Below are 14695 nucleotides of genomic sequence, written 5' to 3'. Positions count from 1 at the left end.
ACAATAAAGCCAGAGAAGCTAAACAGCTGCAGTGCCAATATAGCACTTGTTGGTTCAGATATAGAACAAGAGCAACCTTAACTGGTTTAAAGAGTCATTGTATTTTAACAATGGTGCACTACTCTTCCTAGCACAGGGACATGTTATGCACATAGATGCTATAACAAAGCACAATGCAATATCTGTGCAATATGGAGAAGCAAATGTCATACAAAGTGGTCGTTGTGTTTATATTAGCAGTGGTAACCTACCTACTATTAGTGTCATTTAAACAATGATATTTCCTGTAAAAAAGCAAGCTATGTCAACAATGAACATATACAATGGGTCCCATTCTGTTCCCATATATAGGCTGGTGTAAGCCTGGAGTAATGCCACCTAAATGGGCGGAGTGTCAAGGGAGATAATAATCACTTCAGTGCAAAAGGATATTCTGGTACTGTAATGCAAACAAAGGTCCTAAATTAAAGTTACTATCCAAGTTGTGCAGATTTCACCTCTCTGGCCTCATGTAATCGTGGGTATGTCTATCCTTGAAGCTAGGGGTGTGATTCCGAGCTCACACAGACACACGCATGCTAGCTCTCATCGAGTCAGCGTGCTAAAAATAGCGTAGGAAGGAAAGCACGGGCAATGGCGAGGGGCAGCAGAGGCTAGCTGCCCCAAGTACAAACCAGCCTGGACCCCAAGCATATGTACTCGAGTGGCTAGCCATGCCCTGGGCTCCCCACTGCCTGTGCTACCACAGCCACACTACTATTTTTAATACGCTAGCTCAATCAGAGCTGGCGCAAGTATGTCTGCACAAGCTGCAAATCAAACCCATAGCTCCAAATGCAGCATACCCTAAAACTGCCTGCAGGTACCAGTGTCTGTAGATAGGTAGAAACCATCCTGCATCTTTTGTTGCTTTCACAGATTCAAACAATTACTTTCACAAGAATGACAAGTGGGGGAATACTTACAGTGGGCCTGGTGTACAGTTTAATATAAATTTGCCTAATCATTGGACTTATATGCCTATACAGAAGTGGTTTTAAGTATGAACAAATAAAATCCCTTTTGACCTTAAATGAATATAGATACAAAAAAGCCTTGCTCACTTTATAGGGGAAAAAAGTGCACTCCTTTTACAGTGAGACTTACACTGCTGTGATCAGAAACACAACAAATGGAGGAGCAGACGAGAAGAAATGGGAAAAGCAGATTTATAAGGACACATTTACACTTGGAAATGTACTGAAATAGCTACTCCAGAAAGACAATAACACACAGGGCCTTACACCAAAACAATTATTTTGGAATAGCTATTTCAGTAAGTTTCCCAGTGCAGATAATCCCTATCGAACTTCCGCATGCACTGCTCATTCTGAAGACTGACCTCAGCAAGTCACAATTCAGTCAGTCAGTCAGCACTCAGGGTTCCATGTCGCTGGTTCAATAAGAGTAAGATTTACCATATCCAGGTCAGATTATTGGTCCATCAAGTTCTACATCCTTCCTCCAGCAGGGACCAATACCTTGTGCTTCAGAGGAAAAGCAAAGCCCACAATGCATCTGGTCAACTGTGCAATGTTGTACATGTATGGAAGCCATCTCCCCCTGGCCAGATGCAGGAGTCAGCTTATACTTTGAATCACCAGAGGCTTTGGCTCCTGCAGGATCTTAAAATCTGACCAGTATCTGCAATGGGATGCAGAGTCTTTATACAAATTTTTAAAAAGTGCAAAACAAAAAGGGACAAAGAAATCTCACTAGTCCCACATTTTAAAAAATACCATTTATAAAATAAACATGATTCTCCAGAATGTGTTATAATGGATAACCATACTTCTTAAGTACCATTCTAACTTTAGTCACGCACTTCCCAACTGATTTTTAGCTTGCAGTTATCCTGTTTAACCCATGTCCTGCAGAGGACAATTGTTTCTGAGCACATCATCAGTAATAAAAGGATTCCTCAACTGGTTACATCTGGGTCTCGTTGCCATTAAAACAATATAGAACATTAAAAAAATTATTTACTGTGACATAAGCATCAAGAGTTTCATGGCTTGAACTGCTACTTCATGGTCCTTGTCCAGAGTCATGGACACAATTCGATCCTAATGGATGTAAAACGACAATAAAAAGATGTAACACTTTTTGTTCTGGAAATATTTATTTTATTTATTTTGCTACAGTTAGATCATCTCCACTAGTAACAAACAGGCTTATTTGTATTGCAATGACTATTTCCTAAGAGACATAAGGCAATTTGCTTACCACCAAGTTGTTCCATCATTATGTTACGTTTTTATTTGAGTTAATTGACGAATACGAAATTTGTGTAGATGCAAGTGTGTCTCCACAAGAAACTGACTGCAGCTCACAAATTAAGAATGATTGGCCACTTGTTTGTAAATGAAGAACAATTAGTAACAATATGCTAAATCAGGATAAATTCTAAGCTACAATGTTACATAAATCATTTCTCTACTCAAATGTGAAAAAATTCTGGAAGCCATAACCCTGCTAAAAAGGTAAGTACATTTTGGATCACGTGGCTGTTTAACAACGCACAGCAATACTACACAGATTAGGGCAGAAGTACAGAGGGCTGCTGTAAAACTGTTTAAAATATGGATTGAATTTAGGTAAGCAGAGTTTATTTACTCAGATTGAAACTTGGCTAAAACATGAGAATTATGAGCCTCCTCTTTCAGAAAGTGCCATGGGATTTTTAGTGACTACGAAAAGCCAAGTCCTTGGTTTTACGTGACATCCAAAAGACTGTACCTGCAGGCCTAGCAGAAGAGTATGCACTAGCTGGGGCACTGGTTCAGTCCTCCGAAGGAAGAGTGCCACCTATGGAGCCATAATACCACTTCCTGCAGCACCTTGGGTTTTCTTGTCCAAGTACTGACAAGGCTAGCTAGTGACAGCTGATGAAATCACAACCAAAGGTAACATTAAAAAGTAGAGTGCTGACTGCCTGAACTAGCCTGTACGTGGCAACTTGATCAGTGCAGTGTACTAGGGACACAATGGCCTCTGCTCAGCTCACCCAACAGATGCTCAAAAGCTATCCATTTACTGCCTAGCATTTGACTTGTTCAGACTGGGGATAGGAAATCTTTCTGCAAGGATCACAGAGTCAAGCTGGATCAGCACAGAATCATACATTCCAATAGCAATCTATGCAGAATCACCCAATCCAACATCTAACATACAAACCCAGTTTTGAGGGGGATAAAGGAACACAGGGGACTTTGGGATGCCAAATACTCCTTGCCAAAAGAATCCTGGCCAAGAGACTGGACATGGCTGTCTGCAGAGCCTGCCAACCCCACTTTGTTCGTTGGCCAAAGCAAAACCAGAATGTTCTCATGAATGAAGAGCAACATCCCACAAACTCCCCCACCCAACAATTCTAGCCTGTCTAAGGGACTGACAGCCAACTCTGCTCAAAATATCAGATCCTGTGTAGCTAGCCAAACCGGATTTTAAAAATAGAAAATGGTATTTCCATTTACCTTGAATCTGCTAGTAAAGAGATCCATTTTGGATACCAGCTCTTTTCTGTTATAAATTCCTTGCAGTCCCAGCAGACACTTCAACCGCACTTCAGGTTGCTGTTAGACAAAGAAGAATCTGCTAAGTGACAAATCTTTGGCACTGATGTTATTTACTGATGATTTGGTGGTCATCCTATGGGAATGGGAGCCCTATAAACGCCTACGATGGACAAAGCAAAAACTGCCTCAATCTCCATTACCAGACAGATCTATAGTTATGTCACATATGCCTAATAGCATACAATGGGCCAAACTGAGAGGTGATCTCTAAGCTCATGTTACACTCCCATAGAAATTATAACCAATTACCAATGGGAGTGCAAGGAGTCCACGATCATATAATTCCATGCCCAGGGTGTCAGAAGATGAAAGTTGGGGGTGGTCTACTTATATCTTTCTGCTATTTGTTTTTCTTGCAACACTTTCCTCAGATATGAGTTAAACCAACTTAGAGTCTCTTACAGCCCCAAGACTAAGTGGGCCAAACTCAGAGATAAAATGTATGCATGTTATACAATACTAAACTAGTCTAAGTCAGCATGACGGAGTTCGCGTTGACGCTGGGGCACCCAGTGAAGGTTTTATGTTACACCATCTAGACTCCCTCATGCCAAGTCTACACTGATAAATTACTTCAGATAAAAACACTCAGAGTAGCCAAGAGCTGTCCTGTTTAACACATCACATCGACTGGCTGTGACTAATCCTAGAATCCCCTCTATTCCCTCCTAGGGTTATCCACAACCTGCTGACATGTTGATAAATACAACAGTCCTTACCTACCCTGAGTGCTAAGACATGTCTGAGCTCATGTTGGTTAAAATATGTTCTAGCATGATACAATTTTCCAGTGTAGACAAGTCCTCAGGTTCCCTTCTTTGTTTGGCTAACAAATATAGTTGGTTTATACCAAAAATATTTATGAGTTTTATAAAGATTTACCTCATTTGTTTCTCTGTAAGCCAATACTACTGTTCACAATGGTTCTATAAAAAGAATGCCCTTTTCCTAGACTTTGAAATGCCTCAAGTGTAATCCTGCAACTTTAAAAGGTCAAAACCTTTAAGAATATTAAAAGACAGTCATTCTAGGGCTCTAAAGCAGAACTCACTGAGTTCTGCTGAACTCTCATGGCAAAGGGTTTCTGCAGAGCCCCTGCAATAAATTACAGCCTTGTATTCACTATCATCTCCTTCATACTAGATTTCTTTTTTTTCATTTCTCCCTCTAACATGGCAGGAAAATAAAAGAAACCCAAGCAGTGCAGATCTCCTACAAGGAGGCTATCCGTTACTGCAAACTTCCCATTCTCCTTAAGAGACGCTTAAGACGGAACGCAAACGATGCCATGCAGCAGCAGGCATTGACTAATGAGTCTGTGTAAGATGCTTTTTAGTTAGAAATAGAAAATGAAAGATCACCAAAGAATATGGACACTGATTTTCAAGTCATCTAATTTATCCTTCTCTACCTTCACATACATCAGGCACATTTCTTGAACTTTGCTCACCTCTTTAAAATTTAAGGCCCTATTTCCACAGGTGGACTGCTGCACCTGTTGAAGCTTCTTGCAGGATGAGCGCCCAAACTTGCTACTTACCACTGACTACTACCTGGCATACCACAGACAAGAGCTGTACAAATTTATAAACACACTCAGCAAAACCACTGTACCTCAATCCCAGTCCCACCCCACACTGTTCCATTCCTGGGCTGTAATCCTGAATAAAGACTACATCTGTGCTAAATTTAAGTTGTGCTGGTTGTGTCAGATGGTCAGATATTGACTGGAGCAGAGAAAAATCATTGTCATTTGCATTTGTCAGTCAGACAATATTGGAACATAGGTCTGTAGATAGGAAAAGTTAATTCCTAAAACCATATCACCTGCCTTTCCTAATCTCCCTTCCCACCTCAAATCTCTCAGTTTAACCCTACATGTATTTTATGTGTTAAGGAAACTACATCTAGGGACTAAGAATGAACAATCCATTTACCTCCACTACCATTATTTTCATCATCTTTTTTACATTTCTTTCCTTTGTTTTAAGCCACATTTCCTGCTCCATTTTCCTGTTCCTTAGAGTGAGTGTTTACTCATCCCGCACTGCTTTTTCCATTATTTAAAATTCTTCCCAAATGATCTCAGCAGCTTTTTGCTACAGATAAAGCCTTCTTTTCTTTTCCCTCACCAGAATCACCATTCTTGTCTCTCTGATTCTGCAACAGGAACTTAGTTTAAAATACTGCTGATCTGTGAAAAGAACCCAGCTCACTCTCCCCACAGCACTGCCAAACTAAAACATAGTGAACGCTTTTTTTGTTCAGAGAAGCCAGAGACTAGGACTGAGAATACATCCAGGGAGTAGATCTGTTGAATAAGATGCCAGTTTTACAGAGATACTGTTGCAGGATGTACATGTGAACTGTCATGACATCTGGGGGGATGTCATGACATAGAAGTTTCCATAGAAGGAATGTCAAACCACACAGATGTCCTGTCATGGACAACTTCTCAAACTAATTTGAAATTAGACAGGAGAAGGATGATCTCGTGGTTAGCTCCCAGGACTTGATGTCAGGAGGAGATCTGAGCTCTTTTCCCACTTCTGCCATATTTCCCATGCAAAGCAGCAAGAGAATCATTGCATCCCTGTGCTTCAGCTTCCTCCTCAGTACAAGGGGATCTACCTACTTAGCACTTCTCTAGCACCTTACAGTAGAGGATCTCAAATTAGTTTTGCAAGGCTCACAAGACTGGTTTTGTTCTTGAATCTTTTCTTCTGTAACGTAAGCACATTTTGTTCCAAGAGGGATTAGATTTTTGTAATGTTTTTTTTCCTAATGAAAATGCTACATTCTAGAAATAAAAGCATCACACAACTCCCTACACAACTCAAAAGCGAGGCTGACACATGTGGATGTCCCAAGCGTGTGTGTATGTAGTACATCTTTTATTTTCCTTAGAAAATCAGTCATCCTTTCTACTCCTTTCACCTACCCCACCTCTGCTCATCTCCATTTTTCAGCCTCCATCCCTCTCACCTCCCAGACGAATTTTTTTCCCTGCCCCTTTCTTTTCTTCCACATCTAATTGCTCAGATCAATACGTAGTAGCCAAACACTCACTGTAGGCATCAAAATGCCACTTTGAGCGTCAAAATGCGCAATTAGGGGACCAAGTTTGAGAAATGGGACGACAGTTCTTTAGGAAAGGGGTTAACTGTATAGTTATTGTACTGAATGCTGTTGCCAGATTTTGCATTATTTGTATTTAGTATTAAAAAGCAACATTTATTCCTGTCTTCTAGAAATAATTAACTACTGAAGTTGTTCCAGCAGAAAATTACACCTTCGGAACATTGTTTCACAATTCTTACTGGGACACAGACAGACTTTTCATTTTTTTTATTTTGAACTCAGTACCACTAAGAGAAATAGATTTGGGGCATCCAGTTGGGTGTGGGAAATATCTTCTATGCCAGCATTAAGTCTGCATTATAAATATATATGTCATGTCAAAATGGCATCAGAAGGGTAAAATAAGTCATAACATGCAAATAAGTCTTTGAAGACCAAATAAGTGTTTAAACTTTTTTTTAAAGCCTCCCAGTGACTGACTGAGTTTAGTCTATACTTAGAATGCCACGGGTTATCTGGGCTACATTTTCCTGTAGTTTAAAACAATTTTGTGGTTACTCAGATTTGGGCCCTAAAATTATTTGGCAAATGTCTCTGGAACTATATTCCCAAATGACAATGATCTGGGTACACCCTCCCCCACAAAAATGGGAAGGAATAGCTTGCAGTATGTTTTTTAAAGCCAGTACCGCAATGCAAGATTGGTATTGTAATCAGTCAACTGGATGGAGATGAAATCCAGAGGCCTTCTCATTTTATCTCACTTAGTTTTTGCTACAGTGATTGCTTCCAGTTAACAAACATTTTTTCTTTTTTTAAAAAAGCAGCTGTTTCCAGTCTCCGGTAAAAGACAGCAGATGGGGTTCTGTGCTCTAGCCAAAGACACCAAATTTCTAGAATTTTCATATTGTACTGCACTGACAGCAATGTCACATATTCTAAGGGAAAAATGGAAATTCTGTGTTTGTAATCTGAAAGATCTCTCAACCGGCCATACCTTAAAAAGTTGCTATGATTGATCTAAGAAACTTCTCTAGACTCTATGGCTACATCTACACTACATACCACCTTCAGTGCCCTGTAGCGCACATCTAGCTACACACCACAGGGAAAAGTGTCCTCACTGCAGTGTGTTGCTACGCATGTCAAAGAAAGGCTCCAGCAGAGGGGAGGCAGCAGGGAAAGGCTTCAGCTGCTCCCCACTGCCAGAGCCTTTCCCTCCGGTGAGGAAAGGCCTTGGCAGGGGGAGGCAATGAGGAACGGTTGAGCCTTTTCCCCACTGACCCCAGCCTCTCTGTGGAGCAGGCCTTCAGCAGCAGGGAGCTGACATAACCTTTCCCCACTACCAGAGTCTTTTGCTGAGGAAGAGAAAGGCTGCAGTAGCAGGATACTACTCTGCTAAAAAAGCAGTGTAAATGGAAGGCAAAGTTTGGGCTAGTAGAAAACGTGTAGGGAATGTACTCGGCTTCATACCCACACCCTTCAGGCATGTCTTTATTCTACTGACTTAATCCATGTCTCACCATTTACTCACTCTGCTGTGTATACCCATGGAAGAGGGGTTACGTGGGTATGTACAGTACATGCTGCCAAAAGAATCCTGCTATTTAAATGTGCCCTAAAAGTCTTTGTGGGAGAGGGGGCTGTTATTGGTAAGTTAGTTTCCTTTTAAAGAAGTTTAACCACTGCTTATATAGTTATAGCATGAAACACAAACAACGTGATTTGTGCACCCTCTGCTGGCTTTGCAGTTAACTAATATTCTATTCAAAGAACTATGTGTCATCACATATAATCCTGATGCAAAAGAAAAGACATTTTGGCATTTATACAGGAGCTATATAAACTCATTTTATTTATTTTAAAAGATGCCCCACAAAAGTAAAGTACCATACTCAGTAATTAACCATTCACAGCAAATACTGCCTCTGCCAGGCTATTAAGCACACACTGGTAAATTTGAGAAAAATATGTTTACAGGTTAACTTCTAAAAAGATAGACATACTAAGTTCATCTCTGCTCTAAAACAGGAAAACTGCTAAACAGAAAAGGACAAAAGCCTTGGGGGTGAGGGGAAAGCAAAACATTATTTGGAAGATTTTAGGAATGTAAGAGGTAATTAAAAGAAACTGAACTATAACAAAATAGTTGAGATTTTAAATAATATTTTCCAAATGTTCTTATAGCTCCACTTGTTTTCCAGTTCAGAAATAAAGAGTATTATTGTCTCTCTCTATGAAATAATATAATTTAACAAAGTAACAACTGTCAATCTTAAAACAGACGTTTACCCTACCTCTAAAATTGTACATACAGAGGATGTATTCCATGTCACCACTTAGCAAGGATAGGTTTCAAAGTCAACTTACCCAATAAAGTGAAACATTGCTCAAGGTCACATACATATACATCCAGCAAAGCTATACATACACGCACCATGGATCAGTGCCGCACACTTTCACACAGCTTTGTGCATAGGATGGATAAAAGTAAGTGCTTTCTATTACTTAGTGGTGTAAGGTGAGTTTTAAAATAAAACATAGTATTGGAGGAGGGGAGACTTTTTGACCATGTAAGAATATATAACTCTAAGTTGTTTTAACTTTTAGAACAATTTTTTTTTAAATCTTGAATTAACTTTCCTTCTGTGGGAGATAAAGGGAGGAGGAGGTGAAAATCCTCACCTTATCATACAGCATCCATCCAATATATTTCAAGTAACTATCATTTAAGAACGTATCGGGATACATTTTCATCCAGCTGCCAATTTCTTCAATGCAGATAGCCCGGATCTCAGGAATCACATCACTGTAAAATTACAAAACTGTGTTATAAACACATTTATAAATACCCAAAAGTTACCAGGTTAATTATTTGCTTTTCCGAGCAGGAGATCAAGAGTTGCAGATATACATGCAATCCCGAGTAGCATCTTAAGTGTCCATTCAATAACTTTTAAACATGTCTTTAATCTACAAATCCCCTACAAAGAATCTGTTAGTGTTTGAAAAAAACTCTGTTAGCTACACAAGTTGCAATTATTTTGAGGGTTTGGAAGGTCTTTCAACCATAAACTTATTAGTCTGTAGCCAGAAGGCAGAAGCAAAGGAGTGGAGAATGAGTGTACATAATGAAGGGGTTACTTTCTAAGCCTAAATGGGTTCTTTCAAATAATTCAGTATTATGTGCTTTTTCAGAGAAAATTTTACTGTCCCTTGGATATTCATCTTGATTTAACCGGGACACTTCGCATGAGATTTTCTTATGGGATGCATGTATGCTGTACAGACTTATTTTTATTCCTTCCTATTCTTTTTTTCAGTGAGGGAAGTTAGATTGTCAACTCATCAGGGAAGTGACAGTGGGCTCCTATGTGTTAGTACAATATGCAGCACAATGGAGTCCAGTCTTGATTAAGGCCTGTGGGTGCTATTTCAAAAGCATATAAATGATAAATATTCTTACCGATATCTCTGTAAGAATGTCCCTTTGAAAATAGCATTCATCATATTCTCTATTTCCAGCGGTTTCTGTTCATACTGAAAATACCAAAAAAATTGAAAGTTCCAAGTAGGGAATATGACAAATCCCCTTTATATTGCAGGAAATTCATACCAAGGTAACCACATTCACGTTGTTACACTGGGTGCAAACCTTACTGTTTGCACAATTCATCAGTACAAAAAAAATGATCCTGTCTACATTAGGGATTTGATTTGGTGCAACTATATCAAAATGAAATGTCATTGGATTTCAACTATGAATCCAAGTACTAAGATACTTCATATAATATACTGTTGAGGAAAAGAACCTTGTTCTAGCAATACACAGAAGGAATGATACATGCCATTACACAATTAGTTTGCATGTGTAGGTCTAAGTTGTCTTTGTAATACACTTGGACATATGGTAGAAGAAAAGTCAGAAGCTGGAAAAACCCCAGAATACCTTTGGATGAGGTAGTCCAGTGGGCACCTTGACGAAGCCCTGAAAACTCGGTAGAGGTCTTCAGAGACAATAGATCATTTAGTCATAATCTATCATTTCTCTTTAATGAAGGTACCATGAAGGTGACAAGTAATTTCCCAGCCCACACGTCTTCCCTCTGATTTGCCCAAGAGACTGGGATTAGGAAGCTAACACTTGCCCTAGTCTGTCTCTCCTGTCCTACCTAGCCACCTTTCACCACAGAAGCTGCCTCTTCTTACAAATACAACAATTGTACCCATGACGGAGTTCAAAGATTACATCGGAGGTACTTGGTTGCGAGCTTAGCGGGGCGGGGACTCTCTCTCACATTTGTGCAGCAACAAACTATGCCAGCACCTAAAAGATAATTTTCCATGGTGCAGGATGCTGCATGGACAGTAGGAGAGTCACGAGGCTGTCTGGGTGACAGGAAAGGAATAATGGAGTCCGGGCAGCAGGAGAGAAATGAGCCATAATTTAAATTGTGGTCACATGGCATTTTAAGAATCCTTTTTTCATACAGTGATAAATTCCAATATCGTTGGTCTAATTCAGGAGTATAATCTGAGCAAAGACCAATTTGGCTCATGGTTTGTGGGAGCCCAGTTTTGTGTGTGCATGCATGTGTATGAATAGACATGAAAAAATTACCAGATGCGCACAGAAGAAATGCCAATTCACCAGCTAGTCACATCCCCAATTTTGAGAGGCTATCATCAAAACAGAGACTTCAAAGAATACTACGCACTCTACTGCTGCATAATGGCTACAGCAAGTAGTAAAACGCAGATCAGTTGTGTGCGACATGTCTGGAGTGCTTGTCAGTATAGCACTGAACCTGGTAAGTGAGAACTGCTTTGCAATCTATCATTGATGATGCTTAGCAAATATCACCTTCCTGTATTTCACAAGCGTGAGAAAAACATGTGTAAGTCAGCAGCCAGAAAAGAGCCACCTCTATTACTACATCTTCACCCATCCCAAATAACAAACCTGACCCACCTCTTTCCTTTTTCTCTCTAATTGGTCCAGTCTGTGATTGGTCCTCTTGACAGAAATCCTGTTCTTCTCCACTTGATACAGCCTTTGAGCGTTACATTTGTTGACATCAAGATTTAGATTTACTCTTACAAGTGCTGTCAGAAGCTTCAACGCTGAAAAGGAAGAGAAACCAAATAAGTAAGCCTTAGCTCAGCGGTACACATTATAAAGTATATTCAACATGTTAAAACAAGTGTACTGATCAACGTCAACCCTGCTTAAATTGTAAGATCACAATCCAAGGTAGGAGCAGCAAAAAAACAGATGTTGGGGTAATATTTCATTTAAATTTACTACTTGGCTTGGAAACAAAAGGGTTGTCAGAGGTGTTTTATTCTACTCCTGGTGAAATACTTCTTTTGGTCCAGGTGATGTTGCATGTTGCAGATTTCCTCCTTAATTTTGGACAACAATCTAGAGCTATAGGATAAGTGCCTTCCTCAGATGTGAAGAAAGGTAGTAACATCAGTGCAAGAGCTCAGGACCACATGAGCCAGAGTCTGATGGTCTTTATGAAACCATATAAAGTGTGTCTACTTTTGTTGACTCAGACCAACAGCTAGATTTCCATTTGTCAGTGGGCACGGATGGCAAAGGCAAAAAAAAAAAAAGGGGGAGGGAGGGCAGGAGGGAAGGGGCTGTGCTGTGACCAATTGTTGGCTTTTTTAAAAGTATAAACTCACCTAGATACTGTCATGCTGTGCAAGAGAAGCAAGCTACAAAGGTATTCATTTTAGTAGGGGTATCATAAAAAACCTCTTGAATGACAAGTTTCTTAGGACAGGCCTCATAAGTTTTAAGATCCTCCCTTTTATATTAATTATATTCACTCAGTGGGGATGGAAGGAAAATTAGTGACAGAAAACTAAGTTATGCATAACTTCCAGTACATAGCAGAATTCTGAAGTTAATTATCTCAGCTGTTACAAAAGATTTTGCTAAATATTAAAATGCAACTGATCTACTTTACAGATAATCTACATTCCAAGCTTCCTCTTTAAACAAGAATTTTGGGGTGCCGAGATACTCTTGAACATATTTTAAATACCTGTGCTTTTCTTAAAGCCAGCAGGATACCTATCATGTCCAATGCTTCCAAATTACTTTCACACATGCTAGTATATAGGCTTGTTTCATAGAATATCAGGGTTGGAAGGGACCTCAGGAGGTCATCTAGTCCAACCCCCTGCTCAAAGCAGGACCAATCCCCAATTTTTGCCCCAGATCCCTAAATGGCCCCATCAAGGATTGAACTCACAACCCTAGGTTTAGCAGGCCAACGCTCAAACCACTGAGCTATCCCTTGGATAGAATTTTGGGTTTGACCTTTAATACTTTTATATTTTATACTAATATGTGTAAATAAAGGACAAAGATTGTGTATGTTGCTTTTGCCTAGTCAGATGGGTTTGTTAGTACAATGGGAACAGATAAGAGCAGTTAAAGTGTTACTCGAGAACACACTTTAAGATTGTTTAAACCCCTATTTTAAGGCCAGGTTAAGCAACCAGTCGGGAGGGGCAAAAGGGTTTTGGGGTGTGAGGTATATAACACTAAAAGACCAAATTGTAAGGGGTGGGACTGTGGGCATGCATTGCAGGTATATTCTGGCCTGCTGAGGAGGAGGTGGGAATAGGGACTGGGACACAGGCAAGGCTCTGCAGTGTCAGAGCTGGGAAGGGGGATGTGGGGTAAATGCTCTGCGGTGTCAGAGCTGGGAACGGAACACTGGGAAACAGACTCTGCCGGCATGTAGAGCTATGGACATGCTTGCTTGGAACTAACCCCAATAAACATCACACTGCCTACACTTCGGACTTCTGGTCTTCTGCTTTCTGTCTGCTGACAAGAACCAAGGGAAAGCCCTCTAACAACATACATATGCAGAAGGAGGTTATTAATACTACGGTAGCATCCATAACGTGCTAGGCACTGTTAATGTACAAAGGAAGACCATTCCTGCCTTGGAAAGCTTACAGTCCTTTTTACGTTTGATCAGTTTTGTAAACACACGAGTCACCAAAACCTACAGTCTCTGATGAAAACTGCAACAGCAACGTGAATTGTATTTACCTGCTAAAGTGCTGGTGTGCCTGAATGCTCTGACCCTGGAGTCTGCTAGCCCTGTAAGCAGTGAGATGACTGTGTCCATCAGGTAACTATCATAGAGGATGCTGTACTGACACTGCTGGATTAGCACCGCAGTGAACTCACAGAAATTGGCCTTGAACTTCTTCCAGTAGGGTCCCGGTTTGATGAGTGGATAGTCTCCACTGTCCTATATTAGAAGGAAAAAATAATTATAAAAACTGAAAGTCTCATTTACTTTTCATTTGTGCTGCTTGTTTACTACCTGCATTTCTCCCACCTGAAACAGTGAAGAAATATGTAATTTCAGTTTGGTGTCAAGTGAGATTCTCATCAGTGCCACATGGAGGTACTCATGTTCTAGAAAGTCCTGATGCTAACCTTTAAAGCCATCAATGGGCTGCAGACTGACTGTCTTAGAACTTACTGTGACATTCCCCAGGGTGCAATCTGAACTGCTGGACTTCTGTGTTCATTTAGCTCTCCAGCCTGGGATGCCCTTTACACTGCTTTGCTGGTGAACAGCAACCTCTCCAGGCTCTGCTCACACATAGCCACTCACATGCAAAATCACTCCCAGATGAATACATGAAAGCCCAGTCCCAGCCTTGCTCCCCCAAAATGTGTGTCTTGTACTGCTCAGTAGCCTCCTGGGCAGTACAAGTTCTTAGATATTTCATCATTCCAACATTGGGTAATGATTATGCACCAACCTTGTTGACCTAAGTAGACATTTCAAAACACTTCAACCAAAACACACTGGTTTAGATAAAACAATAAAACAATTGTATTAACTAGAGAAAGAGAGATTTTAAGCGATCATAAGTGATAAGGCCTAGAAGTCAGAATTGGTTACAAAAGAAATAAACGGGATAAACAAACAAGAAAATTCCTAAAC

The 14695-nt window shown here is 40.2% G+C and overlaps 1 protein-coding gene across 25 annotated transcripts in view; it reads right to left on the bottom strand.

Moving 5' to 3' along the window:
• Window positions 1–14695, bottom strand: part of LOC102936729 (cohesin subunit SA-2) — a 159679-nt gene that overhangs the window by 117190 nt on the left and 27794 nt on the right. For all 25 annotated transcript variants that reach the window (XR_006287816.1, XR_006287817.1, XR_006287818.1 and 22 more), the window contains exons 9-14: window positions 13783–13987; window positions 11671–11822; window positions 10165–10238; window positions 9384–9507; window positions 3516–3614; window positions 2026–2105 (exon numbers count right to left, since the gene is read on the bottom strand). Coding sequence is in view for 19 of the 25 variants with exons in the window: in XM_043537724.1 (XP_043393659.1) it covers window positions 2026–2105; window positions 3516–3614; window positions 9384–9507; window positions 10165–10238; window positions 11671–11822; window positions 13783–13987 (734 nt within the window). In the remaining 6 variants the exon portion in view is untranslated. The remainder of the gene's footprint in view (window positions 1–2025; window positions 2106–3515; window positions 3615–9383; window positions 9508–10164; window positions 10239–11670; window positions 11823–13782; window positions 13988–14695) is intronic.

The sequence above is a fragment of the Chelonia mydas genome, chromosome 1 (genome assembly GCF_015237465.2).
Source record: "Chelonia mydas isolate rCheMyd1 chromosome 1, rCheMyd1.pri.v2, whole genome shotgun sequence".
NCBI lineage: Eukaryota > Metazoa > Chordata > Testudines > Cheloniidae > Chelonia > Chelonia mydas.
Note: the sequence above shows the minus strand (reverse complement) of the source record. Positions and strands in the feature narration are given on the sequence as shown.